At 46.7% G+C, this 27,854-nt stretch overlaps 1 protein-coding gene across 9 annotated transcripts in view; it reads right to left on the reverse strand.

Moving 5' to 3' along the window:
* Positions 1 to 225: 225 nt before the first annotated feature.
* MYOF (myoferlin) overlaps positions 226 to 27,854 on the reverse strand; it is a 170,483-nt gene continuing 142,854 nt past the window's right edge. For all 9 annotated transcript variants that reach the window (XR_014826643.1, XR_014826645.1, XR_014826642.1 and 6 more), the window contains 13 exons: positions 25,875 to 26,030; positions 25,331 to 25,422; positions 21,638 to 21,808; positions 20,459 to 20,607; positions 17,528 to 17,667; positions 14,694 to 14,782; positions 14,510 to 14,605; positions 10,706 to 10,847; positions 8,431 to 8,530; positions 5,285 to 5,475; positions 3,197 to 3,306; positions 2,682 to 2,829; positions 226 to 785 (listed from right to left, as the gene is read on the reverse strand). Coding sequence is in view for 5 of the 9 variants with exons in the window: in XM_084994880.1 (XP_084851006.1) it covers positions 747 to 785; positions 2,682 to 2,829; positions 3,197 to 3,306; positions 5,285 to 5,475; positions 8,431 to 8,530; positions 10,706 to 10,847; positions 14,510 to 14,605; positions 14,694 to 14,782; positions 17,528 to 17,667; positions 20,459 to 20,607; positions 21,638 to 21,808; positions 25,331 to 25,422; positions 25,875 to 26,030 (1,623 nt within the window). In the remaining 4 variants the exon portion in view is untranslated. The remainder of the gene's footprint in view (positions 786 to 2,681; positions 2,830 to 3,196; positions 3,307 to 5,284; positions 5,476 to 8,430; positions 8,531 to 10,705; positions 10,848 to 14,509; positions 14,606 to 14,693; positions 14,783 to 17,527; positions 17,668 to 20,458; positions 20,608 to 21,637; positions 21,809 to 25,330; positions 25,423 to 25,874; positions 26,031 to 27,854) is intronic.

The raw sequence follows: 27,854 nt of genomic DNA on the forward strand, positions 1-27,854 counted from the left end.
AAAAAAAGACAAAATTAAAAATAGAAAATAGTGTGCATAGAATAAGTACTTTAAGTGTTACTGTTATATATTAGCCTCAGTTTGGTTACTTGCCAAGGTGCGACAGCACACCTATATAAAGGGTTTATAGCCCAGTGATATGCCCTGGCATTCCATCCTCTGAGACCCAGACTAGAACCTGTCTCCTTCCCAACTTGGCCCACAGGTACAAGAAACAGGAGTGTGTCAAAGGTGAAATGTTTTTATTTGAGTTCATCACAGAGCTTGAATAGAGTCTCATGACATTTATGCATACAAAATAGAGTAATGGTTGCAGGCATAAATAAAAATTAACTCTCCTAACTATAATGCACAGTCCTTTTGGTTGATTACAGATAAGAAAAGTATATGAAGTCAAGATGTAGAAAGTTTCAAGTTCGATTTCAGCAATTTCCAAAAATTGAATTACAGAACTAGGATATATAAAAAAGGACAATTTTTAAATGGAACCAGCCACCTTGAAAAATATTCTGAAAAAAACATGGTTAAAATGCAATACTTCAAAAGATAACAAGATAAAATTGTTGCTTGTTGGCCTGACTTTGACCTAGGCCCTCTGGGAACTGATGGGCCTCAGTGAAGTAGTGTAACATGCCCCTGGAATGTAGTCTCAGACATAAACAAAATCACTCTTGGGTTCTGGTCCATAAACAGAGACAGGACTCCCTCATGACTGGATGACTCTTGAAAAGAAGCTTTTACTTCCATTATGAATTTGGCTTCACAATCTTCATCGACAAATAGTTCTGAAAAGAAAACAGAAACAGGATTAAAAATGATATATATATAGGAGTTCCTGTTGTGTGGCTCAGGGGAAATGAATCTGACTAGTATCCATCAGGACGCAGGTTCGATCCGTGGCCTCGCTCAGTGGGTTAAGGATCTGGCATTGCTATGAGCTATGGTGTAGGCTCGCAGATGCAGCTTGGAGCCCGCGTTTCTGTGGCTGTGGTATAGGCTGGTGCCTTCAGCTCCGATTCAACCCCTAGCCTGGGAATCTCCATATGCTTCGGGTGTGGCCCTAAAAAGACAAAATAATAATAATAATATAAATATATACACATATATATAAAACCTAGGGATTCTCAACCTTGACACTCTTGCAATTTAGGACCAGATGACTTGTTGGGGGTTGTCCTTTGCATTGCAGGATGTTTAGCAGCATTCCTGACCTCTATCCACTAAAGCACATCCCAGTTGTGACAACCAAAATGTCTTCAAACATCACCAATGTTCTCCGAGGGGCAAAATCGCTCCTAGTTGAGATCCACTGGTTTAAATCAATAAAAGAAATAACTGTGAGGTTTTTTGTTTTTTTTTTTTTTGCTTTTTAGGGATGCACCCTCGGCATATGGAGGTTCCCAGTCTAGGGGTCGCATCAGAGCTGTAGCTGCTGGCCTGCACCACACCCACAACAACATAGGATCCGAGCCATGTCAGCAACCTATGCCACAGCCCACGGCAACACCTGATCCTTAACCCACTGAGCGAGGCCAGGGAATGAACCTGCAACCGCATGGTTCCTAGTCGGATTCGTTAACTGCTAGCCATGATGGGAACTCCTGAGGTTTTTTTTTTTTTTTTTTTTTTAAATGGTCAAGACAGACTGGACTACCTAAAACTAGGAAACAGTATGCGTGTACTCAGAGTTAGCGAACTGAAAGTGTTGTTGGAGGAAACTGAAGATACTAAATTCCTGCTATTGCAACTGTGTGACTGTGCTACTAATTACAAAATAGTCTATATCATTAACATGAATGGAAGGAAGGGTTTCTGGATGCCTGTCTATTCCTTCTCCCCTTGGCGAGCCCCCTTCTTTATGAAATCATCCTCAGCAACAGGATCCTAGTCATTTGGTCATGCCTCTAGAACAGCTGCCTCTTGGAGTAATTTACTAGTTCGTGTGTTGCTTGTATGCAGGATATGAACTGCCTCTGGGCAGAAATCCTGCCTTGGGTGTCTCTACATTCCAATTCCTTTTTGCCGATAGCAGATGCTCAACGTTTCCTTGGATGGAGGAAGGAGGTACTACTTCTAGGCACACTGACAAACCTCCCATTTGGACTCCATTCATGACTGTGGAAAGGAGATCTGAGAGGGAGGTTGTGAAATGTGGGCCTTAAAGAATAAGGGAGGTTGTCAGAGACAGGACTAGGCAAAGGAGCATCACTGGCGAAGCTGTCCTGGCAGGTAAGGGCAGTACTTCTTTGGGGAGGCCAACTCTGTAGTTTGGGTGGTGTTCAAGGTGTGTGCAGGCCTCGAATGAGCCTGGGATCTGTGAATGCCAGGAGAAAAATTGAGGATGCATGACAGTTTAGAACAAGAACATCTGAAGGCAGGAAGACCCGTCGGAAATGCTGGCTTTCGTTCAGACACACACTGATAAAGGCCTGAGGGATTTCTCCTACAATTCCGGAGACGACAGTTTTTCTCAGACCATGAAGTTCTGCCTGTAATTCGTGAAACCCTGAGATTCTAATCCTCATCACAGGACACATTAAATGCCCCAAAGGTTGACAGGTCGCAACACCACAATGGTGACGCGGGTCATTTTGGTGGACAGCAACAAAGGCAAATGCCAAGTGAGATGCCCGACCGCAATTTCCACACAGAAAGCCAAGGCAGAGGCCGGGGACTCTTACCGGTAAGGAGTAGAGGAGCACAGCCACGAAGAGCAGCACGATCAGCAGGACCAGCAGGCCGAGGATGACCCATTTAAATCGGCGCCACACGATGAACTTCATGGTCTTACACGGGTTGGTGAACCAGAGGAAGGAGGTTTCCGGTCGGCTGCATTGCAAAGAAATGGATTTACCTACTCAGCTTGGGAAGGACAGAGGTTTTACACCTCAGAGCGGTGACATAGTTTAAATAATAATAACATTTATAATGTTGAGAAAAGATATAATTCCCCCTGGGTTAGCTGAGAAAGACACTCTAACTTTAATGGCTTCCTAAGATGCTGAAGACACACTGGACTTTGGTTTCCCGGGAAGGAGAATGGTTAAAATGAAGCCAGATCCTCAACCTCTCCATCCTCCCTCTCCCCTGCTCAGCACAAAATTAAGACAAGGGCTAATCCATTGCATTAACCCAGTTGGAAGGGGGGCTTTCAGACCGCAGGTGTTTGGGGAGCAGAACAAAGAGGGCCTCTCACTTTGGTGGGTCCAGCTTGGGGTTCATGTTGGGTTCATCCCGTCCCTTCCCGGCTGGCCTCTCGTCGGCCTCCTTCTCGTTGAGGACTTCCAATGTCATCTCCACTTTCCCCTTCAGTTAAGCAGAGCAGGTTAAACACATGACATCACGTTTCACAAATATTTTCACTTCGACCCAAGGAATATTCCCTGAGCAACGATTTTTAGTCTTGTAAAACAATCCTTAGATTGCCTTAAATTTTCCTCATGAGATTTCATCACATTTCCTCTTGCATGTGTTTCTGAACCACCTCCTTGTGGGAAACTGAGAGGACAAATTGCATTCCCTCCTCCCTGCGTTTCAGCCTCTGGATCCCCATCATTCTAACTTTCTCACATCCGTCTCCTTGCCTGCTCACACACCTCCCTCTGTAACTCTACCTGGATCCAGATTAGCCTGAATTTCTGCTAGTAACAATAGTTCACATTGAGCATTAAGTGTGGGCTCCAAGAGAGCCTCTGGGCTTCACGCCCACCACGGTACCCCCACTGTGTGGAGCAGTGCCAGCACTTAGTGGGTGCTTGATATACACTAGCTGGAGAGATGCAGGAGCGGGGGAATGAAAGGCTGCTGCCTCCCAGTTCACAGGTTCCTGTGCGATGCACTGGGCACTGCTTAAGCCTTCTCTGTGGATAATCTCGGGTAATGCTCAGGGCAACCCTATAAAGCAGGTACTGCTATGATCCTTGTGTGCACAGAAGGCACTGAGGCTGCAAGAGTTCTAGAAAGCTGCCCACTTTTAGGGCCAGGCTTAACTAAGGTTGTAATAGACTTTCTAGAAACTTGGTGTGTCCATGAGGTCATCAGCGATTTGAGAACTGCTGACTTGACTCTATTGCTCATTGAGGTGCTGGAGCATAGAGCCTCCTCTGCTGATGAGTCAGAGTTGGGTGTCTGATTATGGTAAAGTGGTCTTTCTCTCCAAGCCCGTTCTTTGCATCTATAAAGTGGAGATAATGCCTATTTCATGAGGTTGTCAGCTGAACCTAAATGAGATTATGTGCCAATTAATCTAGCGGCAGGAAGCTGCTAAGTGGTTTCCTGGGCTGGGGGTGGAGGAAGACATGGACTGCAAAGTGCACAAGGCAACTTTTGGGGTAACGGGAATGTTCTGGCTCTAGATTATGGTGGTGGTTTCATGAGCATGTACATCTATCAGAACTCATCAAATTGGACACTTTAATTCTACTTTAAGAGGGTGTAGTTTATGTAAAGTTTATCTCTAAGTTGTCTTAAAAAAACAAGTTTATGAATGTAGGGCACTTAGTACATTGCCTGGTTTATAATCAGTGGTGTACAACGTTAACTGTTAGTAGGAAGACATAGTGAATTAGGGAGTCTTTGTGACAAGGCTTCGCAACCCACACTTTTGCTTCTACATCAGAATATAACTTGAGTTCTCTGAACATGCTTATAATTTATGGCTGTCATGTTCAATGGATGTCAGCATTCCCTGCTTCCTCCATCTTTTAAGATATATATTCTTATATATGTATTTTTCATATATTTTAAGAGTTCCTGCTGTGGCATAATGGGATCAATGGTGTCTCTGCATCGTCAGGATGCAGGTTCAATCCCCTGGCCCAGCACAGTGGGTTAAAGGATCAGGGATTGCCACAGCTACACATACATCACAGCTATGGCTAGAATCTGATCCCCAGCTCTGAAACTCCATATGCCGTGGGAAAAAGGAAAAAAAAATTTAAGTGGGAAGAGCTCAAATTTGAAGTTGCTTTTTCTGTACTGAATTGGACTGGAAGCTCAGCATAAATTAGCATTTCTGGTGACGGAGAATCCTAAAGAAATGCAGCGCAACCAGTTGGGCTCCCAGTCTTTTGACAATTCCAAACCCTCTATCTTCCACTTAACCCCAGACACTTGCTCATAGCATCTGCCATCTTCTCTTATCATCCCAGGTACAAACCACTCCTGTAACATAAAGGACCACCAGTTTAAACTTCCTTATCTTATCAAGAGCAAATCTACTCCTAAAGGGCAAAACCTACAAGAGAAAAGGAATAAATGACCCCCAACCAGGAAATACTCATACAGCCATCACACGGGAGCCGTCTTTATCTACATAGCATGGCCACCATCCTTTCATGGACTTCTGTTCAAAGAGAGAGGCAGTTTTCACTTTGAGGGGGTTCATGGCTTTGAGGTCCGGGATCATGTCCAAATTGCATTTCTCTGGTGATTTTGCTGGAATGATGGTGTGATGCAAGTCAAGTTCCAGGAAACCTAGCCAAGGAAATATGAAACCCAAATAAACATCAAATGCATCAGCTGTTTTTCAAGTGAACAGAATGTACTTGTCAGAAGAGAGGTAGACCGTGATTTTGAACAGGTGACAGGTGAGTTAGAAAAAGAGACCCCGGCAGATGGCTAACATTCTTTCCAGATAGGATGGAAAGTTGCAGAAGAAGTAACTGTCCACTGCTCTGCATCTCACAAGGAACTACCTGTTTTATTTCTCAAAGACAGGAGCATAAACAGAGTTCTTCTGCAAGCTCAAAATAATTAAACATCTATAGGTAAAATTTCCACTGAACTTGGACTTGGAATTTGCTCACATTGGTTCTGAACTGCTCTGAACACAGTCATTTATTTGGCTTTGGCCAAAGACAACCAACCGGTACTTAGAACATGGACGCTCCACTCAAGAGTCAAATTCAAGTCTCTCCTAATGTAACTTCAGCAACAAGAGCTTGAGGAGTTCCCGTCGTGGCTCAGCAGAAATGAATCCGACTAGGAACTATGAGGTTGTGGGTTTGATCCTTGTCCTCGCTCAGTGGGTTAAGAATCCGGCGTTGCTGTGAGCTGTGGTGTAGGTTACAGACATGGCTCAGATCTGGCATTGCTGTGGCTCTGGTGTAGGCCAGCGGCTACAGCTCTGACTCAACCCGTAGCCTGGGAACCTCTGTATGCCACAGGTGTGGCCCTAAAAAGACAAAAAAAAAAAAAAAAGAGAGAGAAAGAAAATGGTATGAGTATGTTGGGTCAGGTTTCTACACTCCTGGGACAAGAGTTGGTTTTCAACAGTGGCAGCAAAGAGCAATAGGGAGGTTGTGGCAGATTGTCCATAGGCTGTTAGGCTCAGAAACTGCCCTTCATCTTAATAGATCCACAGTCCACAGAGCTTCCTGAAACTTATGCTTGTTTTTATTTGTCTCTCCTTTTCATGAAAACTGCAACCATTTGCTCACTAGACATTCTAAAATAGAGTCCATCTCTTTATTGGTTGTCAGACTATTTCATTTAAATTCCAAGGGAAAACCCTCGACTATTCTTCATGCTAAGTTAGCATACTGCTGTGGACAGGGGATGGTGCCCAGCATTCCAGTAAACAAAGAAAGTTGTCCATCATCCCAGTTCTAGAAGGATCAAGCCCTCAGTCACTGCAGCTGCTCACCTGAGGCTATGCCCTGAGAGGATCTCAGGATGGAAAAAGACAGGAAGCATTCTAAGGAATAATTTCAATAAAACCAGAATCTTAACATCGCTCCAAACACAGGAAAGCATTCAAATCATTAACCTGAGATGTCTGTTCTTTGTGATTAGCAGTCATCTTTTGATGTTTGACTATATGAGTCCCCCCCCGCCCCCACCACCCCAGCCAAAAACTCCTATATCCTGGCTCCTCCCTAACCTCTTTGGGAATAGTGCCTCAGAGCTTCTGAGAGTCTGTCTTCAGGGCTATAGGCCTCACTAAGGTCCCCAGATAAAAATAAAATTCTTTTCACAATTTTTAGCTTGTACATTTTTATTCAGTCAACACTTCCATACTCATCTGTGTGTTCAACTCTCATTGAGGGCCAACTAAGTTGAAGCAACGGCACTCAGTGCTGTGAATGGTAAAGGGATGAACAAGACACAGCCATTGGCCACAGTGGGACTTTCCTCTGCCAGGAAAGATGCTCTGGAAATAGGGAGATGAGCTGGGACCCTATGAGAGCTGGCTAAGAGAAAGCGGCAGGAAGAACACACGAGGGTTTTCCCTTAGGATTTAAATGAAATAGTCTGACACCCAATACAGAGAGTGACTCTATTTTAGAATGGCTAGTGAGCCAGTGAGTGGTTCAACTGGCAAGTGGCAGAGATCAGAGAAATAAGAAAATAAATATGCATGAGAAAGCAGTTTACATTGTTTGGACTGAGTGGTGGCAAAAGAGGAGAATCCACAGAGGCCTCTGAGTACATCTGGGCAGCTTGGGCGACGAGAGGCTGTGAACAGCAAATGCAGTTCACCAGGCAAGCAGGTATGTGGTCAAGGAAGAAAGGCTGAGTTTGATGTCAGCCATGACAAATTTGAGCTGCTAGCTGAAGAGAAAGGTGAAATTTTCTGGTGGGGAATGCAGACTAACCATCATGTTAATATATTTCTTTCTTTTTTTTTTAAACTGAGATATAACTGACATAGAGCATGGTGTAAGTTACAGTGTGTTGATTTCATGCAGTGCATGTTGCAATATGAGTCATCATAGTATTTCTTGTTATACGGCAGGTATCCTGGGCCATCAGGCTGCACCTCCGGGTTTAGGAGTCACACTGTGCTCAAAGTGAAACTTGAAGCTTCCCCTTCCACTGAGGTGAGGGTGGGCAAGTCACTGGGGGAGCCTGGGGAAGACACCCAAAACCACAAGGAAGGCAGAGGCCTGTATTTAAAGAGTGAGGCAAAGAAACAGAGCAGACTAATGAGGCACCCCAAGGCCTGCTTCAGGGGTGGGGAGCGCTGTGCCAAGAAGGGGAGGGGTGTTTAACCAGTGCCTTTAACCACAGAGGATGGAGGGGGTGAGGAAGAACAACAGCTGGGGACCTTACGGGACCACAGTGACTTTTGAGAGCAGCAGGGAGGAGGAGGGAGCCAATGCTGAGGGGAGAGAGAGGTGTGGAAGTCGAGGCAGGGGTGTGGCATCACCTTGTGAAAACAGAATCTGAGTCTCATAGCGAGACAGGAGCTGGTGCAGGAGCCTACACCAGAGCCCCTGAGGGTGGAGCCCCTGTCCCAGGTCCTCGCTGTCTCAGAGGACCTGGGACAGCGAATGGCCAGCCCGCACTGCCCAGAGGACATCCAGGCCATGAGCATGATCCCACTCCCAATTACCCACGGCATTGGAGATTTAAATAAGTGACCCTAAATTTTAATTGATTTTACTAATCTCAAGTACAATTTGTTAGTGAAAAGTATAGCCTTACCCAAATAGTCATCCAGAGAAAACTTGTCATTATCCCATATCTGAATGATCAGTCTAGGTGGGAGCCGAAATTCAGTTTGGTCAATACTCCAGAAATGCTCCTGAAATGCCAAGAGAAACAGACATGGGCCTCTGCTCTCCTCTGCATCCCACACCTGAAACCCCTCCCTTTGGCCTCCCCCTCACCCCCATGGGTACAAAAGGCAGTGGGGCCTCCCCAGGAAATCTCAAGACCACCAGCTGGGTGACAAAAAGGATGTCCCAGGCAATTCCCAAACAGAAGGTTTCCTGCCACGTTCCTATCAGTGTGACTTCCTGCTGCCACTCCTGGGGAATGGGGAGTGATTACGTTTTAGGCCTGCTCAGATTATCCTCCCCAGCCAAGCTGTCCCCTAGGCCAGACCGCACTGTCCCCTGCTGGGGTGTTGCTTCAGCACAGTGGCTCCCCCTCACCTGCCACAGATGTCTGAGCACTCTCATCTCCCATGGGCATGGGGAGACGGGGGCCCAGATTTCACTCGTATCAGTGCAGATTTTAAATGTCTCGGCATTTTTGGCTTCTGAAAAATACTGCTGGATTTTGCGTACTGTGGTCAGCTAAGACCCTCAGATCTCTCAGGCTAGAGTTGGGGGGAGGGGACAGGGTAAGGTCCTCCAAGTTCTCACCTCTGGTCCCTGCCTCCGTCCAGACACTATTAGCCAAGGATAATGACACCTCCACAGCCCAATTACACCTAAGTACCTCTGGCCCCCAAAGAAAGGGCGTTCCCCTAATGTTTCATGAATCTGAAGGGAGATTGTTGGGTTGTTTCCTGTTTTTCAGATAACATTCCAGGAATGTTCACCATTGCAGGAGTCAGAAGGCTTGGCTCTGGAGGTGCTAAGAAGCCCACTCTGCTGATGTCTGGCTCTACTGGACTGTCCTGTGTGGGCTCATGCTTCAAAAACTACTCAGGATACTGAGAGGTCCAGCTACAGATGTGAGTAAACATGAAAGATAACTTTACCTAAAGACTGACCCGACCCCAGATCCCTTGCCATCCCCCTGGGCTGTCTCATGGTCTGAGAATGTGCGTGGTTCAACATCAGGATGAGCTTCTGTGTATCTAGGAAGTGCTCTGTGAAGGCATCCATCTCAGCTGGACAGAAAAAGTGCTCGCTACAGCATCAGCCTGAGTAGGACCAGCAGGGGGTGGGGCCTGGCCAGATGGGACATGAGCTGAGCATATTTTGACCAGGTGTGGGACGAGGAGGTGACTGTGCAAAGCTCAGGAAAATTTACAGAATATGGCTGGGAGGGTGGGTAAGGTAGGGGGGTATGGAACAAGGGCCTATAAAAGACATCTGTTATTACTACCTGCCTAGGTTTCAGCCCCCCCCCCCCACTTTGGGGATGAAAGCACCCAGATTTTCCTTGGCGATTCCACTTTTTGGGGAGAACTGACTCTATCCCTAACTCCACAGTCGAGCCAATCAGAGCCCTGCATCCCTGGACACCACTGGTTGGTTCAGAGATGGTCATGTGACCCCCCTGGTTGGCACCTTCAGGGATTCGTTCTCTTCCTTCTGCTGAGGTTGCCCAGAGGACAGGACATGAGCTGGAGCTGCTGGCAGCCACCTTGCCCTAGGCAGGAATGAAGCCCATGGAAGAAGGCAGAGCAGGGGTGGAGGAGGTGAGAGCAGTTTCTTTAGACAGGTGTTCCTTAAGCCAGTCAACCCTGCACTTCTTAGTAATGTGAACCCAAAAAATCACCTTTTTGGTAGAAGCCAGTTTGAGTTGAATTCTGTAACTGAGAGTCTTACAAATTAAGACCAGGAGGGCTCAGAACCCTGATGGAAGTGCTTCTGAAGTAAGGCAAATGCTTAGGTTTAATAAGGAAGGCAAGAGGGAAATTTCACCTACTTTAATATTTTGTTATGGTTAATTAGTCCAGTTGTTCCACTCATCACTGGAAGAAATTGGTCTCCCAGTGACATAAACACATATGTATTGATGCTAAATCCCCACATCTATCCTTTATCAGATCTTTCCACTACTGCCAACATGTTAGGGGTAGAAAAATTGTGCTCCTTATGCTTCTAACTACCCAAGTGACTGCCGGAGATGTGTGACCTGGGGCAAGTATCTACACCACTGGGGATGCAGATTCCTCATCTGTACCAAGAGGGAGCTAGACACCCATGACCTCTGAGGGGCTCCAACCTTCTCCGAGCATCTATATTTAATAAGGAAGACCCATGACACCCACTCCCAACTGGCACATTTCAGCACTCACTTTTTTAGCAACGATACAGAGTTGTTCAGCTGGGAGGTAGTCAAATGGGAAGACAAATCTCCAGTTAAAATTCCCTTCTCCATCTAAGGACCTGTAATGGACATCTGTTTTCTGTTTGTTTTCTTCATTGCCAGGAATCCAGCTGAAAAGCAGAAGCAAACACATTGAGCTTCATGTGAGTGACAAGTGATCTAGCCGCAAAATTGTGCCGTGATTACGAGAGTGAAGGGCAAGAGAATTAATGCACTTTTCTTGGGCAGGTTCCAGTTATCTACAGAGCTGGGGGGTGATTTATGAAGGGGAGGCAGTCAGTTGCATCCAACACAGGTTGTAGCCAAATAAAATATAATTCCTCTAAAACCAAAGCAGGAAATCCTTTAGACTTCAGTTAACAGGGATAAGGTAAAATTTTCTGGAAAATATCAACAACTTAGCTTCTATTTGGGGAGCACTGAAGCTTGCTGGCTATAATTTTAGTCTCTCTCACTATAACTCATCAGAGTCTGTCATCACCACTGATAGGCTCAATGAATATGGGTTAGTTCAAAATTTTAGCATTTCCTTTTCCATATTTTACCTAAGCAACCAAAACAGGCATGACATGAGTAATCTTACAGCTTCCTTTTTCCATTATTCTTAAATTTACTATGATCACAGTAATGAGACTAGCAAGGGAGTCTCATTTCCATAAGCTTATCTATGAAATTCATTTCTATCAACAGCTGAACATCTTAACTTTTGACATCTGGAAAGGTCCCTTTGGCCTGTGCCTGGCACAGAGCAGACCAGCAGGAGGGTTGAATGAATGTACATGGCTGGGAAGAAGTTTTGTCCCATCTGCCAGTTATGAAGAAGATTCCTGGTTTGGAACCAAAGGAACACGAGATTTTCGACTGGAAAAGAGATGGGATGCATGGATCTCAACACTGAATGCCCACTGTAATCACCGGAATCAACTGGGGAGCTTTTATAAATATTGATGCCAGGACCGCAAAAATAGAGACTCTCCGTAGGAGGCAGGCCTGGCTGTGAACCTGCTTAGTCACTGACTCCCTGAGCTTCATCTCCTATCATTACAATGATGTTACTGATATGCTCCCTTCCCATGGTTAACCTAAGGACAGAGTGAGAAGGGCCAGAGTGGGAATAGGGAAGTCCTTGACTCATGTTTACGACCAACTGCTATGAACCAGGTATGAAGCATGCCTTATTTTATTCTTCCCAACTGTATAACCATCTCCATCTCACAGATGAGGAAACCGAGGTTCAAAAGAGGATGTGCATCTCATACATCCAGGAACGGACAGTATGAAGTCTAACTCTCAGATCCGTCTGACTCCAGAGTCCAGGACTATTACTCTGCCTCAAGGGACCATGGAGACTTCCAAAGTCATGTGCTGATATTAGGTCCTATTATTAGTAGGGATATTAATAGTAATCAAGTACAACAGTTTTACAATAGTTTTACTTTTTCTGTCTTTTTTTTTTTTGCTTTTTCTAGGGCCGCTCCCGTGGCATATGGAGGTTCCCAGGCTAGGGGTCCAATCGGAGCTGTTGCTGCTGGCCTACGCCAGAGCCACAGCAACGTGGGATTTGAGCCATGTCTGCGACCTACACCACAGCTCACGGCAAAGCCGGATCCTTAACCCACTGAGAGAGGCCAGGGATTGAACCCACAACCTCATGGTTCCTAGTTGGATTCGTTAACCACTGTGCCATGATGGGAACTCCTACAATAGTTTTAGTTTTTGTTAGTCAATTAACCAACTAGATGATTTATTTAAAGGAGTTGTTTTAACAATTCATTTTTAAGCTTTTGAACAAACACATTGAAGAAAGTCCACACTCTTTGGCTCAGACCTTGGTAGCATCCCTCCTAACCCATCCCCTAAATACCATCATCATCCTCCCCCAGAATGGCTCACCCCCCCTGTAGCTCTCTTCTGTCTCTTTGCTCATGAATCATTTCACATTTTTAACTTGAAAACAATTTAGACAACTACTCTAAGTGTATTTGTGTACTCGAATGTGTAACTTTGTATGTAATCCCCATGTGTGTGGCATGTTATCTCTGCATTGTTCATCTTTTCACAAATAGCATTTAGATTTTCATTCCAAACATGACATGTGACTTGAGGTTGTGCTTTATTCTTTGATTACTGGAGCTTTTTCTCAGTCTAGCATTACTTGAGTTTGTTTCCCTGATTAGGAAAAAAATGCATATGTGAGGAAAACAAATTTGCATATATATAATTAGATGGAAATAGCTTTCCCTGGGGAATGGTAATAAGATCCTGAAATGAGAAAGAATAATGAAGAACTTGATGAAACATTCCCTGTTTATAGTGAACCTGAATGACAGTCATTACGTCTTTAAAAAAGTTTTGATTGAAGGCCACTTGGGATAAGTGAAACTTTGTTCTCAGTTTATGACTATATTATATTTCAACAAGTCTTATCTTCTACCTATCAAGGAACCAAACTCCATCCATGTGCAATAGTAATAACCCTCGCTAACTTCCCCATAGCGTGATGGTTGCTTTTGTGTGTCAGCATGACTGGCCATGGGATGCCCAGCTTAAACATTATTTCTGGGTGTGTCTACATGAGAACGTTTCTGGATGAGACTGGACTCAGAATCAGTGCACCCAGTAAAGCACTGCCCTCCCTCCGCAGTGTGGGTGGCATCACCCAACCCACTGAGGCCTGAAGAGCACAAAGGCAGAGGAAGGAAGAATTCATCCTCTTTTTTTCTGCCCCATTGATTGAACCAGGACATCTCATCTCTTCTCCTGATCCCAGACTGGGATTTATACCACTGGCTGCCCTGGTTCCCAGGTTTTCAAATGCAGGCTGAACGAGACCCCCAGCTTTCCTGGCTTCTAGCTTGCAGGTGGCCGAGCAGGGGATGTGTCAACCTCCATAACTGTGTGAGCCAGTTCCTTAAAATCTCCCTCTCTCTGTGTCTCTATTTCTCCACATACACACACCCCACTTGTTCTGTTTCCTAGAGAACCCTGGCTAACACCCATAGTGTTTATGATCTGCCAGGCACTATCCTAAACACTTTGAGTAACTCAATCTTCTGCACATTCCAGAGTGGTGGATACTATCACTATCTTCATTTACAGACAAGGAGCAGTAAGTTTACTAACTTGCCCAGCTAGTAGGGAAAGTACTGGATTTCAACCCAGGGAGTTTGGCTCCAGAGTCTGGCTTCTTAATCACTGGGGTCCATACTCACCATCAACATATAACATGAAATTGACATCGACATGGATTGTCAAGAATTGAGCTATGTAAGTAACAGAATATTGAACACCTATGACATTTTACACGTTGCATGCAGATGTTGGTGGAATGAATGACGAAAAATTCTGCTGTTTCCTCTTTTTCATAGACAGTGGCCACTGGTAATGTATAGAAAAAATTTTTGGAAGCTCTAGTTGTATTTCTAAGGCTAGTTACGCAAGATATCAAAAAGGAATGAAAATGAACTACACAACTAAAAAGTGTTAGAAATAACAAATCTTCATAATAAGCTGAACAAAACCCACTTTCTTAGAAAGGAAACAACCATTTATCAGTTCTTACAGGCATTAGATGCCACTGCTCACAGACAAAAGGTTTTCCTTTTTTTTCTGTTCTCTCCCCCTTTGTCTCCCTGGAGCTTCCTATGCAGATTGCATTCACAGGATAAAACAGCTTCGAATAACCAAGGGTCCCTCGATATTGAAAAGTCATGACAGAGAGAGGCTGCTTCATTGTCTGAGTCTGTCAAAGGCCCTTGTCTGCCAACCTCACCCTTTGACGTAGATGTCACTCATGTCTTCTCCTGTGATGCTTTTCTCATCCAGGATCACTTCCTTGGTGTTCCAGATGATCACACGCAGGTAGTATCTGAAAGGAGAACATTTTGAAGGTACTTTCTAATCTGGTCCTGAATCAAGACCCCAATATAATACAACGGGGTCTCAAGGTTACTTACCTCTTGGCTTTCCGGGGTGTGATGTTGAAAGGAGGGCCTGGTGGCCCCAAACTCTTGGGGAAAACATCCACCCACATCTGAAGTTTTCCCTAAGCCATTTGAAAAATGAAAAGAGAAATGCAGTTATATTCTGGGTGGTAGAGGCCATCATTTTCTGTCATATCTCTTAGGTGAAACTAGTTCTTCAGGCCTCTCTTAATTTATCAGTCCATATGGAAGGCAAAAAAAAAAAAAAAAAAAAAAAAAAAGAGTAGGAGTTCTCATTGTGGCGAATCCAACTAATACCCAAGAGGACACAGGTTCCATCCCTGGCCTCACTCAGTGGGTTAAGGATCCAGCATTGCTGAAAGCATGGTGTAGGTTGCAGACGTGGCTTGGGTCTGGTGTTGCTGTGGCTGTGGTGTAGGCCAACAGCTACAGCTCTGATGTGATCCCTAGCCTCAGAACTTCCATATGCCTCAGGTGTGGCCCTAAAAACAAACACCGAAGGGGAAAAAGAAAGAGAGTAAAAGAATGAACCAGGATAAACCTTATACCAGTGATCCACTCCCCCCTTACCTCCCAGGAATCTCTGATGGCTGCATGTACCCACCTATATCATAGTCTGAGTCTTCCCTGGTTAATGAAATGAAGGGATTCCCATCGCTAACACAACACCCAACACACACACACACCCTCTTAGAATGACTTAAAGTGAGCCTTTCACTCTCAGAACAGTCTTCACGCTGTCACTCTATCACATTGCCTACTTATTATCAGTCCCAGTTTTGTGATACCCAAGCGTTTCTCCATTTACCTCCAGAGAGAAAAATCAAAAAATGTAAAAAGGCATTTAATTTTGTAAAAGTCTTACAGCACGGCACTTTCAAAAGAGAGACTCAAACAATGACAGGAACATTACTGTTCCCCCAAACTGAGGACTCCTTGCCATCAGTTTGCTAGTGCCCACTGCCTGGGAGACGGCTTGCAGGAAGGGGGAGGGTGAAAGCCTGGACTGACACACTTGTGCTGCTGTTTTGGTGAGGCCCTGGCTCTGGGCTTTGCCACAGTCCAGGCCCATCTATCTGATGAATGTTCTTCCAGAAGAGCTAGGAATTCCATCAACAAACCGTATTAACCATACGAGTCAATTTAAATTCCCCAGACTTTTTTTGGATGCTCTGTAGACTCTGCCTTCATGACAAAAACAGACTGGTCTTTAAGAACGTGGCCAAGGAAACCACTAGATTGGTTTCCTAATGCGTTGTGATCAAAATGAATTAACTGGAGCTCCTGAAAAGGGATATATATTTTACTGTGATCCTGACACTCTAGGGCAGAGGTTCTACCATATATCAAACGTGCTACAGAAATTAGGTATCCTTGTGTCTCCTATGCCCCGGCCAGTCTGGCCAATACAACAGGTAAAGGTGATGGAAGCAGTGATGGGTTCCCTGGGAGAAATCTTCCTCACTTTGTAACTTCTCAAGACTATCCCATTGATGAAAGGAGGGGAGAGAGGAGGTCAAACAGGCTCTTTGGAGGAAGGAAGAATAATAAGGAAGAAATGAAACTATGGAACAGAGTAAAAGTGACAAAATAACCTAGTAAGCCCAGGCCACTTGTGGTCACTTCTTAAGAGACCATGGTTCTCCTATCATTGTCGACAGTATTTGCATCCACTAAATTAATATTTTTCTTTTTTGTTTGTGTGTGTGTGTGTGCGTGTGGTTGCACCTGAGGCATATGGAAGAATCCAAGCCACAGATGTGGCAACAGTGGATCCTTAACCCACTGCACTTCCACAGCAACCCGAGCCACTGCAGTCAGATCCTTAACCCACTGCACTACAGAAGGAACTCCCAGACAAATATTTCTTTTTTTTTTTTTTTTTTGTCTTTTTTGCCATTTCTTGGGCCGCTCCTGCGGCATATGGAGGTTCTCAGGCTAGGGGTCTAATCGGAGCTGTAGCCACCGGCCTATGCCAGAGCCACAGCAACGCGGGATCCGAGCCGCGTCTGCGACCTACACCACAGCTCACGGCAACGCCGGATCGTTAACCCACTGAGCAAGCGCAGGGACCGAACCCGCAACCTCATGGTTCCTAGTCGGATTCGTTAACCACTGCGCCACGACGGGAACTCCCAAATATTTCTTAAAGTGTGGTTTCCCAACCATCTGCATCAGAACGTCTCCAGGTACTTGTTAAAAATTCAGATTCCTGCCCCACTCAGACTTACTGAAACCAAATTTGCAGGCATGGCCTGGGAATCTTTATTATAACAAACTTTCTCATGGGTCGTCATTTTCCATGTCTCTCTTCGCTTCTCTAGGAACTGCTCACTAGCTTCTGGGACATGCCCTTCCCATCACTCTCCACATGGTCCCTGTGATGAGCCACCCTGTATACCGTATCCAAGAGGTCCAGGGGCTAGAACTGAGAGGTCCAGGGGTGGACAAATGGGCCAAGTTGGGGCAACCAATCCTTTCCACATTTTGAAGTAGATGGGGCTACATTATAACACAAACTCAGAAACCGTCCACAATATTCTGACACAGGGGAAGGGGGTCACAGAAGAACACAGGCTAAAGTAAACTCAGAGGAATAGGCAAGAGATAGAGAGATCCTGGTCCAAGATTGCTGGGAGTCAAAATCACTCTCCTGGCTAGATTTAGTGAGTTACCTAAAAATTCTTACAATGAATTCCCCTTGAAGATGAAGCTAATCTGAGTTTCTTTTCTATTTCTTGCATATCTACAAGTCTCCAAAAGAGATAAAAAGAGGCAGGTGGGGGTCAGCTATTGCCACTGCCCATGGTGTAGGTGGTGATTGTCAAAAGCCAAGTGCCCCTTACCTGGGAGATGTTGGGCTGGAAGGTGCTGTGCAAAGTCCTCGTTTCCACATGTTCAGGGACCAGCCCCTGAGTCCTGAGGATGTGAAGGGCAAGGCGCTCCTCAGGAGCCCCGAGATGCTGGTGCAGGATTTTGTTGACTTCTGCAATAGAAAAGGACAGTGAAATAGGAATAGGCATCCATGGAGTTCCCATCGTGGCGCAGTGGTTAACGAATCCGACCAGGAACCATGAGGTTGTGGGTTCCATCCCTGGCCTTGCTCAGTGGGTTAAGGATCTGGCGTTGCCGTAAGCTGTGGTGTAGGTTGCAGACGCGGCTTGGATCCCGAGCTGCTGTGGCTCTGGTGTAGGCTGGTGGCTACAGCTCCGATTCGACCCCTAGCCTGGGAACCTCCATGTGCCGCGAGAGCGGCCCAAGAAATGGCAAAAAGACAAAAAAAGAAAAAAGAAAAAAAAAAAAAGGAATAGCCATCCAGGAACAGTTCAGCCAGTTTGCCTTGAAGGATCTACAGCATTCATCCCAGATTTTGCAAAAATGATCAGGCAGTGCCCGTGTGCAAACTTCAGCTGATGATAGAGTCAATGACAGAAACAATTCTTGAGTGGGGACCCTGCCCTAACCAGGCTCTTGCCTGACTTGTGGGCTACCCATAGCAAAGAGACGAGAATACTCTAGAATGTGAGTGAGTGCAGCACCTATTTACATTGCCATAGGAGGCTCGAAGCCAGACTGTCTCCCAGACTTCCTTGCAGATAGGTGTGGCCACGCAAACAAGTAAGGCTAGACTATAACGTAGGTGGAAATGATATATGTGCCACTTCAAGACATATTAAACCTTCTTGTGTAGGACCTTCTATGTGCCTTTCTTTTCCAGATGCAGAAGAAAACATCTTGAAGTTGGCAAAACAAGCTGAAGAAGAGCAGAGCTGTAAGACAGAAGAGCCTGGTGGATGAAGCATTACACTGAAAAGGGTCACCCACGTGTAGGAATATTTACTTTGAATTTGTAAAAAACAAAACCTCTATTGTGTTAACTACTGAAATTTGTACATTTAATTATACCTAGATCACACCTTAAAAAATAGCCCTCGGAGTTCCCGTTGTGGCTCAGTAGAAATGAATCTGACTAGCATCCATGAGGATGCAGGTTTGATACCTGGCCTCAGTCAGTGGGTAAGGATCTGGTGTTGCTGTGAGCTGTGGTGTAGGTTGCAGATGCGGCTCTGATCTGACACTGCTGTGGCTGTGGTGTAGGCTGGCAGCTACAGTTCCAAATCGACCCCTGGCCTGGGAACCTCCTTATGCCACAGGGGTGACCCTGGGGAAAAAAAAAAAAAAAAAAAAAAAAGCCGTTATATTCTCTGAGACTCCCTGCCACTGAGAGGTGGAAACTATGTCCTCTCTCAATCTGGAGACATATTTGACCACTAAAGAAAAGATGCTGTGCTACTCTGAGGCTAAGCTGAAGGCCATGCTGGTCTTCTTGGGTACTTGCTCTGGGAGAAGCCACCTGCCATGTAAGGAGCCTGGGTGTCTAGAGGTCACCCTGTGGGAAGCATCAGGGTAGGTGCTCTGGTCATAGATCCCAGCTGAGCTCTTGGTCAAGAGCCAGCAGCAAGTGCCAGCCATGGGCATGTGCCATCCCGCACATCCAGCTCAGTTGAGCCTTCCTATAACTGCAGCCCCAGCCACCACCTGACAGCAACCAACTGCATAAGCAACTCAAGTGAGAACTGCCCAGGTAAGCCCCTCCTGAATGGCTAACCCACAAAACTGCAAAATGTTTGTTTTCAGCAGCTAAGCTTTGAGCCAAATCTGTCATGTGACAAAAGTAACTAAACAATCCTTGTGACTGATGAAGATTTTCAGGGGTGTTGTTTGATTACTAGGGGTACCCTTCTCCATGAGGCCATTCTGCTTAATTTCCAATCCCTTTGCAAGTTCTCATGTTAACAGCAGCATCAACAATTCTTTGTTTTTTTGGCTGCCCTGTGGCATATGGAGTTCCCAGGCCAGGGATCGGATCCCAGCTGCAGTGCAGCAACGCCAGATCCTTTAACCCCCTGTGCTGGGCTTGAACCCGAGTTCTGGGGCTACAGAGATACTGCCTATTCAGCTGCACCGCAGTGGGAACCCCAACATTACTTAAAACGTCTAATCATCTCTGACACTAAATCCTCTTCAGATAGAAAGACAAAAAGAGTTTTTTTTCACAATGTCAAGAATAAGCAGTTGAGGAACAGGAAGCACTTTCATTCCTGTGTGGCTTTGCTCAGCTTTCTCTGGATGTCCCATATAGGCCCCCAGAGGCAGCCCTTCTGCCAGCCCCTCTGGGAAGCCCTCCTCCCTACCAAACACTGCATCATGCCATAGCTCTTATGCGATATTAAGCTTATTTCAGTCTTTTTCTTAATGCATCTAAGCGGTCTATGTGTCAGGACAAACTGCGTTATAAATTACTGCTTGGTAAAGAGCAAGCCCCAAGCTCAGACGTGGGCCAGATGTAAACACAGCAGATTCTTCAAACCAATCCCCAGCATCTCTGAGATCTTCATGTAGAAGGGCTGAAAGAGCAATAGAATAAACTTGGAAGAGAAAGTCTTGCACTGCCATCTGAGCACTTTTGAGCTAATTATGCTTTACATGGAAAGTAGTTAATTATTAGCACTTTGTGTTCAAAGCTCAAATGGCCATGACCTTAAAAGGTCAAGTGAAACAGAAGACAGACAAGAAAATGTGTCCACTTTGACACTTGATGTGACAGCAAAACTCTCCTATAATGGGGCTTTTGTTAGACAGTCATGTGTTCGGAATCCCCTACGGTATGAAGGTACTGCTCTGCCCATCCCCCAACACCCCCCAACACAAACCCAGCAGCCTAAACGGGCTACTATCCCTTGTGACCAGCTTGTAATCCATGGCCGTGTACTTACCAAATTCATCCAGGCTGTAGTCTCGTCCTCCGTATCTGATTCTACTTCCATCTTCAGAAAGGACAGGTGGTGGGAAGCCTTTGAATCTGGCTACGTTTTGAAGCAACTGTGTTGGTTTCAGCTGATCTCGCCAGGTATTCACTCCAGAACTGGGAATAACGTCCCACACCCAGGGTTACAGTGGGGCCAGGGGTTCTTGGATTCATATACTTTCACATGCTTACAGGCGCTCCCATGTAATGGGGGAGCAGGGAATATGCTCTACACATTGGTCTTTGCCTAGAAATCTATTTAGGATTTGGAAACCTAAAATCCACAATTATTTTGGCCTCAGCTTATTGGTTCTTCCTCACCTGTTCCCCCCCCCCAATTTCCTCCTCTGTAAAAAGATGAGTTGGGCTGAGATAACTGTAATCATAATAGGCAAAACCATAAATTAAACATCACAGGCTGGAGTTCCCGTTGTGGCTCAGTGGAAATGAATCTGACTGGCATCCATGAGGACGCAGGTTTGATCCCTGGTCCCGCTCAGTGGGTTAAGGATCTGGCATTGCCATGAACTGTAGGGGAGGCTCGGATCTGACGTTGCTATGGCTGTGGCACAGGCCAGCGGCTACAGCTCCAATTTGACCCCTAGCCTGGGAACCTCCATATGCTGTGGGTGTGGCCCTAAAGAGACAAAAAAAAAAACAACCCCAAAAAACAAAAAAAAACACACCAAACAAAAACAAAAAAACCCATAGGCTATAGCTCATTAGCTATTACAAAAAGACACCAAGGGAAAGAGGGACATCACAAAATCAATCAATGGGGGGGCGGGGACAGGGAATCCCCCTGCCCCTCTCAGTCCCTGGCATCAAGGAGGGAGAGGGAGAATGGGAGAGAGGGGACTGGTTTTAAGTCCTGCTACCTGTGTCATCCCCATAGAGCACTACACTGCTCTGGGGGCCAGCGTTTTACACATGCCAGTGAGAATGGCACCCCTTCCCCCCCAAGACTTGAGCAATGCTATGGCCCTGATTCTCCTTAAGATCATTCTATTATCAAAAACAGTATCTACCTCACTCAAAGGAGCAGGGGCTTCAGAGAAGACACGCCCTGAGGTGGAGAGCCACAGCTTCCCCAGGTATTAACGTTAGTTGGAGCAAACCGTCTACAGTTGTGGCCAAAGACACTTACACACAGTACTGCTCAGGAATGCCGCAGTGGGACCCAAACCGGGAAAGGAATCGGTTTTCCAGATCAATAATCGTTTCTCCCACTTTTTCATCACGAGTAAAGGTGTCGTAGTCATAGACAGAAATTTTCAGATCTTTTTCTTGAGGTAAGTAGCAGCTCAGTTCATACATTCTAAATAAACAAATGCAAGGTTAGAATCGCCATGACCCACACCTGGCTGAGGACCAAGACTCCCCAGGCAGTGGCTGGGCTGCTGGAAGAGGACATCATGGCCAGGATAACCAGATGGGTGGCTTGATAATAAGAAGCCTACACTGGTAATGGAAACAACAGCTGATTATACACTTGCTCAGGAGAAGATCTGGGGTTTTCAATACCTAAGCGTGAATCCCAGCTTCGCTGCTTAATAGCTCTGAGACCCAAGGCCACTGCTTACCCTCTCTGTGCTCAGTTTCCTCATCTGCAAAATGGTGATAATAATCCCTACCATCCTGCATTATAAGGGTCAAGTGAGGGAATGTTTAGAAAGCATTTGGCATGAGTGCATTGCTCAAAATCTAGTCATTCAAATTATAATATCAACAAGTATAGTAGTATTAACATTATTATACACACATGTCCTAACTGGGCACTCAGGCACCTCAGCCTAGCTGGGAGATTAGAAAGGCACAAGCACCTTGAATTACAGCCCCTATCTGTGCCCCTACTATGTTCCCTTCTCTGCCTCAACAGAGACCACTACCCCATGGAAAGTTCTGGACTCACCCCCTAGGAGCATGGGGGATGGGAGAAGGGTAGCAGAGGGCTCCCTCCCTCCTCCCAAGCCCTCTGGCTCTGCCACTGGTTGTTTCTCTATAGAATCTGTATTAAAATACAAACACTACTGAGATAAAGATAAATAATCAAAGAGCAGTTTCTGAGGTAGGTGAGCAACGGGGTGCAGGTTCTAAGAGGGGTGATAACTGAACAGCATAAGCTCCGGATGGGCAGGGTTTGGTTCTGTATTTGTACACAGAGGGCTGGATCCTATGGAAGGTATTCAGTAAGCCTGGTGAATGGAAAACTGAGAGGCCTCTCACATCCTTCCTCTCTCCCCGTGCCTCCGCCCCGTCTCCTGCCACTCTGGTGTGTGGACTGGTTCTTGCCCAAAGAGCCAGGAGTTTTAATCCCTTGAGCAAAAGGGTATGTGTTGGTGAGGCTCTGGCGAAAAACTTCCAGGGTGTCTCCTAGAAAAACCTAAGTGGCTTCTCTAGATTGTGATAGCCAGGTGGGGAGCCTGCAGGACAAAGACAGCACGGGAGAGAAGGTGCTGGAATCAGGACCACAACTGAAGCACCATATCCACACATGCCCCCAATTCCATTTCTGTATCCCAAGGGAGAAGTAACACGTGTCCTTTGAGAAAAATGATCCTTTGGTTAAAAAAGGTTGAGAACTACTTCTTTCGGCATTCCTCTGGGAAAACTGAAGGCTCTGAGAAGTCCTGCAGTTATCTTTTTACCCAAGTGTCTTGGTGTGATGAAGGAATACGTGTTTCCTTGGAATACCAATGAACACTTACTGCAGACGGACATTCCATGGAACATGATATGGACGGTGCCCTGATGTGACAACAATGCTGAACAGTGGCTGAGCACATAGCAAAGGCTGCCTTTCCTGAATTCCTGTCCTGGAATCCCTGAGGGTCTCCACTAAAAAGAAAGTCACCCTACAATAGGACCCGGAGCCAGCTGAGGGGCTGCAGTGCCGGCGTCTCCCTGGCTCCACCCTGTTGGACCGGGTAAAGTCCGCACGACCGCCAGACAGGGATTGGCTGAGTGGAGCCTGACAGCATCACTTCCTCCCGGGGTGGCTCTGAGCAAGACTTTTCCTGCCACTTAATTAAGCTGGTGTTTGGCTCCTCTGAGACGAGCGATTCAGACAGGGCTGCCTTTCTCGCATAAAAGCTGGCTTTCCCTGCTTGCCTGTCTCCTTCACATGGAGCCCTCCTTCCTGCCCTGCGTGCCTTTTCCTGTCTAGACCTCAGGGCTGGATCAGCGGAAGAAAAGGAAAACGATCATCTTGCCGTGCCAGAGGATTACTTCCACTGCCTGGCCCCAGCACGCGGCCCCGGGGTGTGTGTGTGTGTGTGTGAGCACACATGAGAGAGGGAGGGAATGCATAAGGCCACCAACCAACAGGCACAGGTAGACAGACATAGATGGGCAGGTTAATAAAGCCGGAGATTAAAATACAGGCCACACATCAAATAAGAACAAAGTGTCCTCCCTCTCGGCAAGGCTCTGGAGAAAAATAACACCGTTCTCACAAGTGCTTTGTACAAAGAACATTTTTTATACAGGTGATGGCTTGGCTGTGAATATGAAGCATGACCAACAGTGTTGGAAAAGGCTGGGGCTTGGTTAGGAATTTCTTGGCTGCACCATGTACCAGTGCTGTGCACACAGCTCTGGCACCCTGTTTTCCTCACCTGTAAAGTGGGGCTTTGACTCCTCGCCCTGTGCTACCAGGTGTGACAGGGAGGTGAGAGTCAGAGGGTGGCAGCCGCACCGAGTGCAGCATGGCAGCCATGCAGACGCTGCCGCCACATGGCTGGGGCCTGAGTCCTGGGGCTCTGCCTCTCACCAGCTGGTGCTAATTCCCTCCATGCCTCAGTTTCCTCTGCTGTCAAATGGGGGCAACAGCAGGCACTCAGAGTTGTGACATATTTGAGATGTTTTCTATTAAGAGCTCGGCATTGTGCATGCACACAATAAAAGCCCAGCAAATAGTAGCTTTTGTTAAATGTGGAAGCAGTTTACAGCCCAAAAAAACCCGGTCCTCTTTAGCTGTCACTTGGGTTTGCCTTACCCTTGAGAAGGTTCTGATGACATCCTTGTAACAATCCAGAAACAAATGTAAAGTGGCAATGCTAAGGACAAAAATGCTATTTCAGGAGTTCCCATCGTGGCTCAGTGGAAACAAATCTGACTAGCATCCATGAGGACGCAGGTTCGATCCCTGGCCCCGCTCAGTGGGTTTAGTTAGGATCTGGTATTGCCGTGAACTGTGGTGTAGGTTGCAGATGTAGCCTGGAGCCTGCGTTGCTGTGGCTGTAGCCTGGGCCGGCAGTTGTAGCTCTGATTCTACCCCTAGCCTGGGAACCTCCATAATATGCCATGAGTTCGGCCCTAGAAAGACCAAAAAAAAAACCTTTGACAACGGAAGACAGAGGGAGCAGGACATATGACCCCCTCACTTTCTGCCCCCCCTTCTCAGCTTTGGTAACAGAGTCAATAATACATTCACTGGCTCAAAACAGTGGAAACAAAACAGTGGAATCCCAGAAAAGAGAGGTCTAATGAAATGGGGGCGTGAGACCCACTCTGTCACTGCGGTGAGTCACTGCCTACGCTTCTCGCCTGGAATCCACAAGCTGACTGGATGCCTGGGCCTCATACCCACCTCCCCGCCCCCAGGTCTCACAGCCAGTCTCCTGGACTTGCCTTAATTTTCTTCATGGCACTTTTCACTTCCACAAAATTCTATTACTTGTGCATTTGCGTATTTCATACCTGCCCCACTGACTGGGGCAGATTCTATGTCATAATTTCACACTTTCACGGCCTAGGACAGAGCCTGGCACGTGTGGATCCTTAGCGCAGAGGCGACGGAGGAAAGAAGGACAGAAAACTGTCAGGCGATGCCTGTTACCTGCCGAACACCGGGTTGAGTGTGTTGGGGATGTAGTGATCTCGATCTTCGATTACTTTTTTGCCCAGTGTAATCTTTATATAAGGGTCGCACTGTGGGGACAGAACAGATGGCAGGTTATGTCACCGTACGGGGCCAGTTCGAGTCAGCCTGTGGGACGGACGCAGGGTGCCTCCTCACCCGCTCCCACCCCAATGAGAAGGGGCGGCCTCAGCCCAGGTCTGGGCAAAGCTCCCTCATGGTGCTATGCGGCCAAGGTGCCTTTGGAGGAGCAGAGTGGGGTGAAGAGGGGATGGCAGGGAGCAGTGACAAAGCCGGTCACGTCTGTAAAGTGAGAAGGATGAACCAGAGGCTCCAAAGCCCCTTCAAGCTCTTAGATAAATCCCCGGTAGGACAAATCTTCCCAACAGATTGTTTCCATCTCGAGTCTCTTTCCCCTTCTTGAGATAACAGATGCCCCCAAAAGAAAGAATGTGACAATTACTCTGGCCGAGGACTGTAATTATCTTGCTACAGGAGAAGGCCCCACACCCAAAACTCTTACCAGGCCATTGTTGTCCTGGGGCTGGAGCTCTAAGCCTCGAACAATGTAAATCCTAACCGTGCATTCCTGTGGGACGCTGTCAGGTAATTCCCGAAACTGCCGGGGAGGGGCTGGTACGCTGGGGTCATCCGACAGGGGGTAGATTCTGAAGGAGCCCTAGGGCAGAGACACACAGGTGGGCTCACAGGGCTCTGCAGGCCAGGGGAGAGGGCAGGGGCTTCGGGGTGCCCTCTTCCCCCAGGACACACAGGGCAGGGGGCAGCACAGGGCTGCGGGGCTGGACTGTGGTGAAAGAAACAGCTACATTGTGCTTTGCATGTTTCCCGTGGGGAAAGTGAATGACGACAAAATAATTACTGAATAGATCAGGGAAGAAGAAAGAGCAGGGCAGAAGCAGGGAAGTCAGGCAAAAAACCTAGGCGAGACATGGAGGTGGCCTAGACCAGTCTGATGGCAAAGGAGGTGGTAAGGAGGGAAATTCTGCACGTTTTTAAAGATAGGAATAAAAATGCTTTTTTAAAATAATTTTTTTTCTGGCTGCACCCACAGCATATGGAAGTTTCCAGGCCAGGGGTCAAATCTGAGGGGCACCTGCAACCTATGCCATAGCTATAGCAACCCCAGATCCTTTACCCGCTGTGCTGGGCTGAGGATCAAATCTGAGCCTCTATAGCAACCCAAGCCACTGCATTCAGATTCTTAACCCACTGTGCCACAGCAGCAACTTCCCCAAATGCTTATTTTTGAAACCCAATAAAGTATTAAGAGTGAGGTCCCTTTTCTTGTATCACCCCTGTAAACCCCCTCCCACTCCTAAGCAAACTCCTGATCATGCCTCATGTCTCAGCTAAAAAGTGTCACTTCTTCCAGGAAACCTCCCTGACTGCCCCCAGGTTAGATGAACATCCTAATGCTCTTCTTCTCACCCTGCACTTGCCCCCATTGCAGCACTAACCTCTGCATCGTAACCATCTATTCACTGTCTATATTCTTCACTAGACGGTGAACTTTCTGAGGATGGGAGGTATTTCTTGTTCATGACTCTAACTCTAGGACCTAACACAAGGCTGGGCAGGAAGCAGGGGAACAATAAATGATGTTTGAATGAGTGAGCCATCAGGCCTGCTGGAGAAGCCAGGGATCAAACCCGAGAAGGCCGGATCCTTACCTCACTAGGCCACCAGGGAATTCTGAAACCTTATATTTTATCCTGAAAGCAGTTTATGTGTAAGACAGAGCACTGAGGTTGGATTCAGAACACATGGGGCTTAGTTCCAGCTACTTTCATTCACTAAAGCAGCAGGAAGTAAGCACCTACCATGCGCCAGGCACTGGGGACCAGAAAATGAACTCAAGGAGTCCAGTCTGGCACAAGGATGTTAAATAGGTCTGACTCTCATGCCATCTTTGACTGCTTGGTGGGAAGCTGTAAGGAGAAGAATTTTGAGACCACGGGCAGAGTAAAAGGCCTGATCGATTAGCGACGTCTGCTATCGGGGAGGATTAGGAAGCAGCAGCACGTCTGCCAAGGATCTGCCAACTGTGGTTGGAGGGAGGGGCAGTCGTGAAAGCAGATACTTACAATGTCAAAGGTGCTTTAGTAGTGGCGGGGACCCAGGGAGCCCGGAGCAGGAGTGAGTCAGCCTGCGGGAGCGATCAGGGAACACTGCCCAAAGAATGCGACATGGGAGCTGGCACTTGAAAGAATGAGTAGGAGTTTGTCAGACCATGGAGAGGAAAGGAAGGGCATCCAGGGAATGAAGAAGAGCTTGTCCCGAGGCTCCAAGCTGTGAGAGGACAGGGTGTGTTTGGGGCTTGGAGAGGGTGCGGTGGCAAGGGAGAGGAGAAGCTTGTGAAAGGCCGGCTCCACCCTAGGAAGGAGTTGAGACTTGACCTGGTGTCTTTAAGCAGTTGAGAGACACAATCAGGTTTGGTTGCTTGGAGGATGGACTGGAGTGTGGATGAGAAAGGTGGCAAGGA

This window comes from Sus scrofa, chromosome 14, assembly GCF_054392235.1.
Source record: "Sus scrofa isolate SSC_HxYL_T2T_F1_AM1 chromosome 14, Sscrofa_HxYL_maternal_Yorkshire_Landrace_v2.0, whole genome shotgun sequence".
NCBI classification, from domain to species: Eukaryota; Metazoa; Chordata; class Mammalia; order Artiodactyla; family Suidae; genus Sus; species Sus scrofa.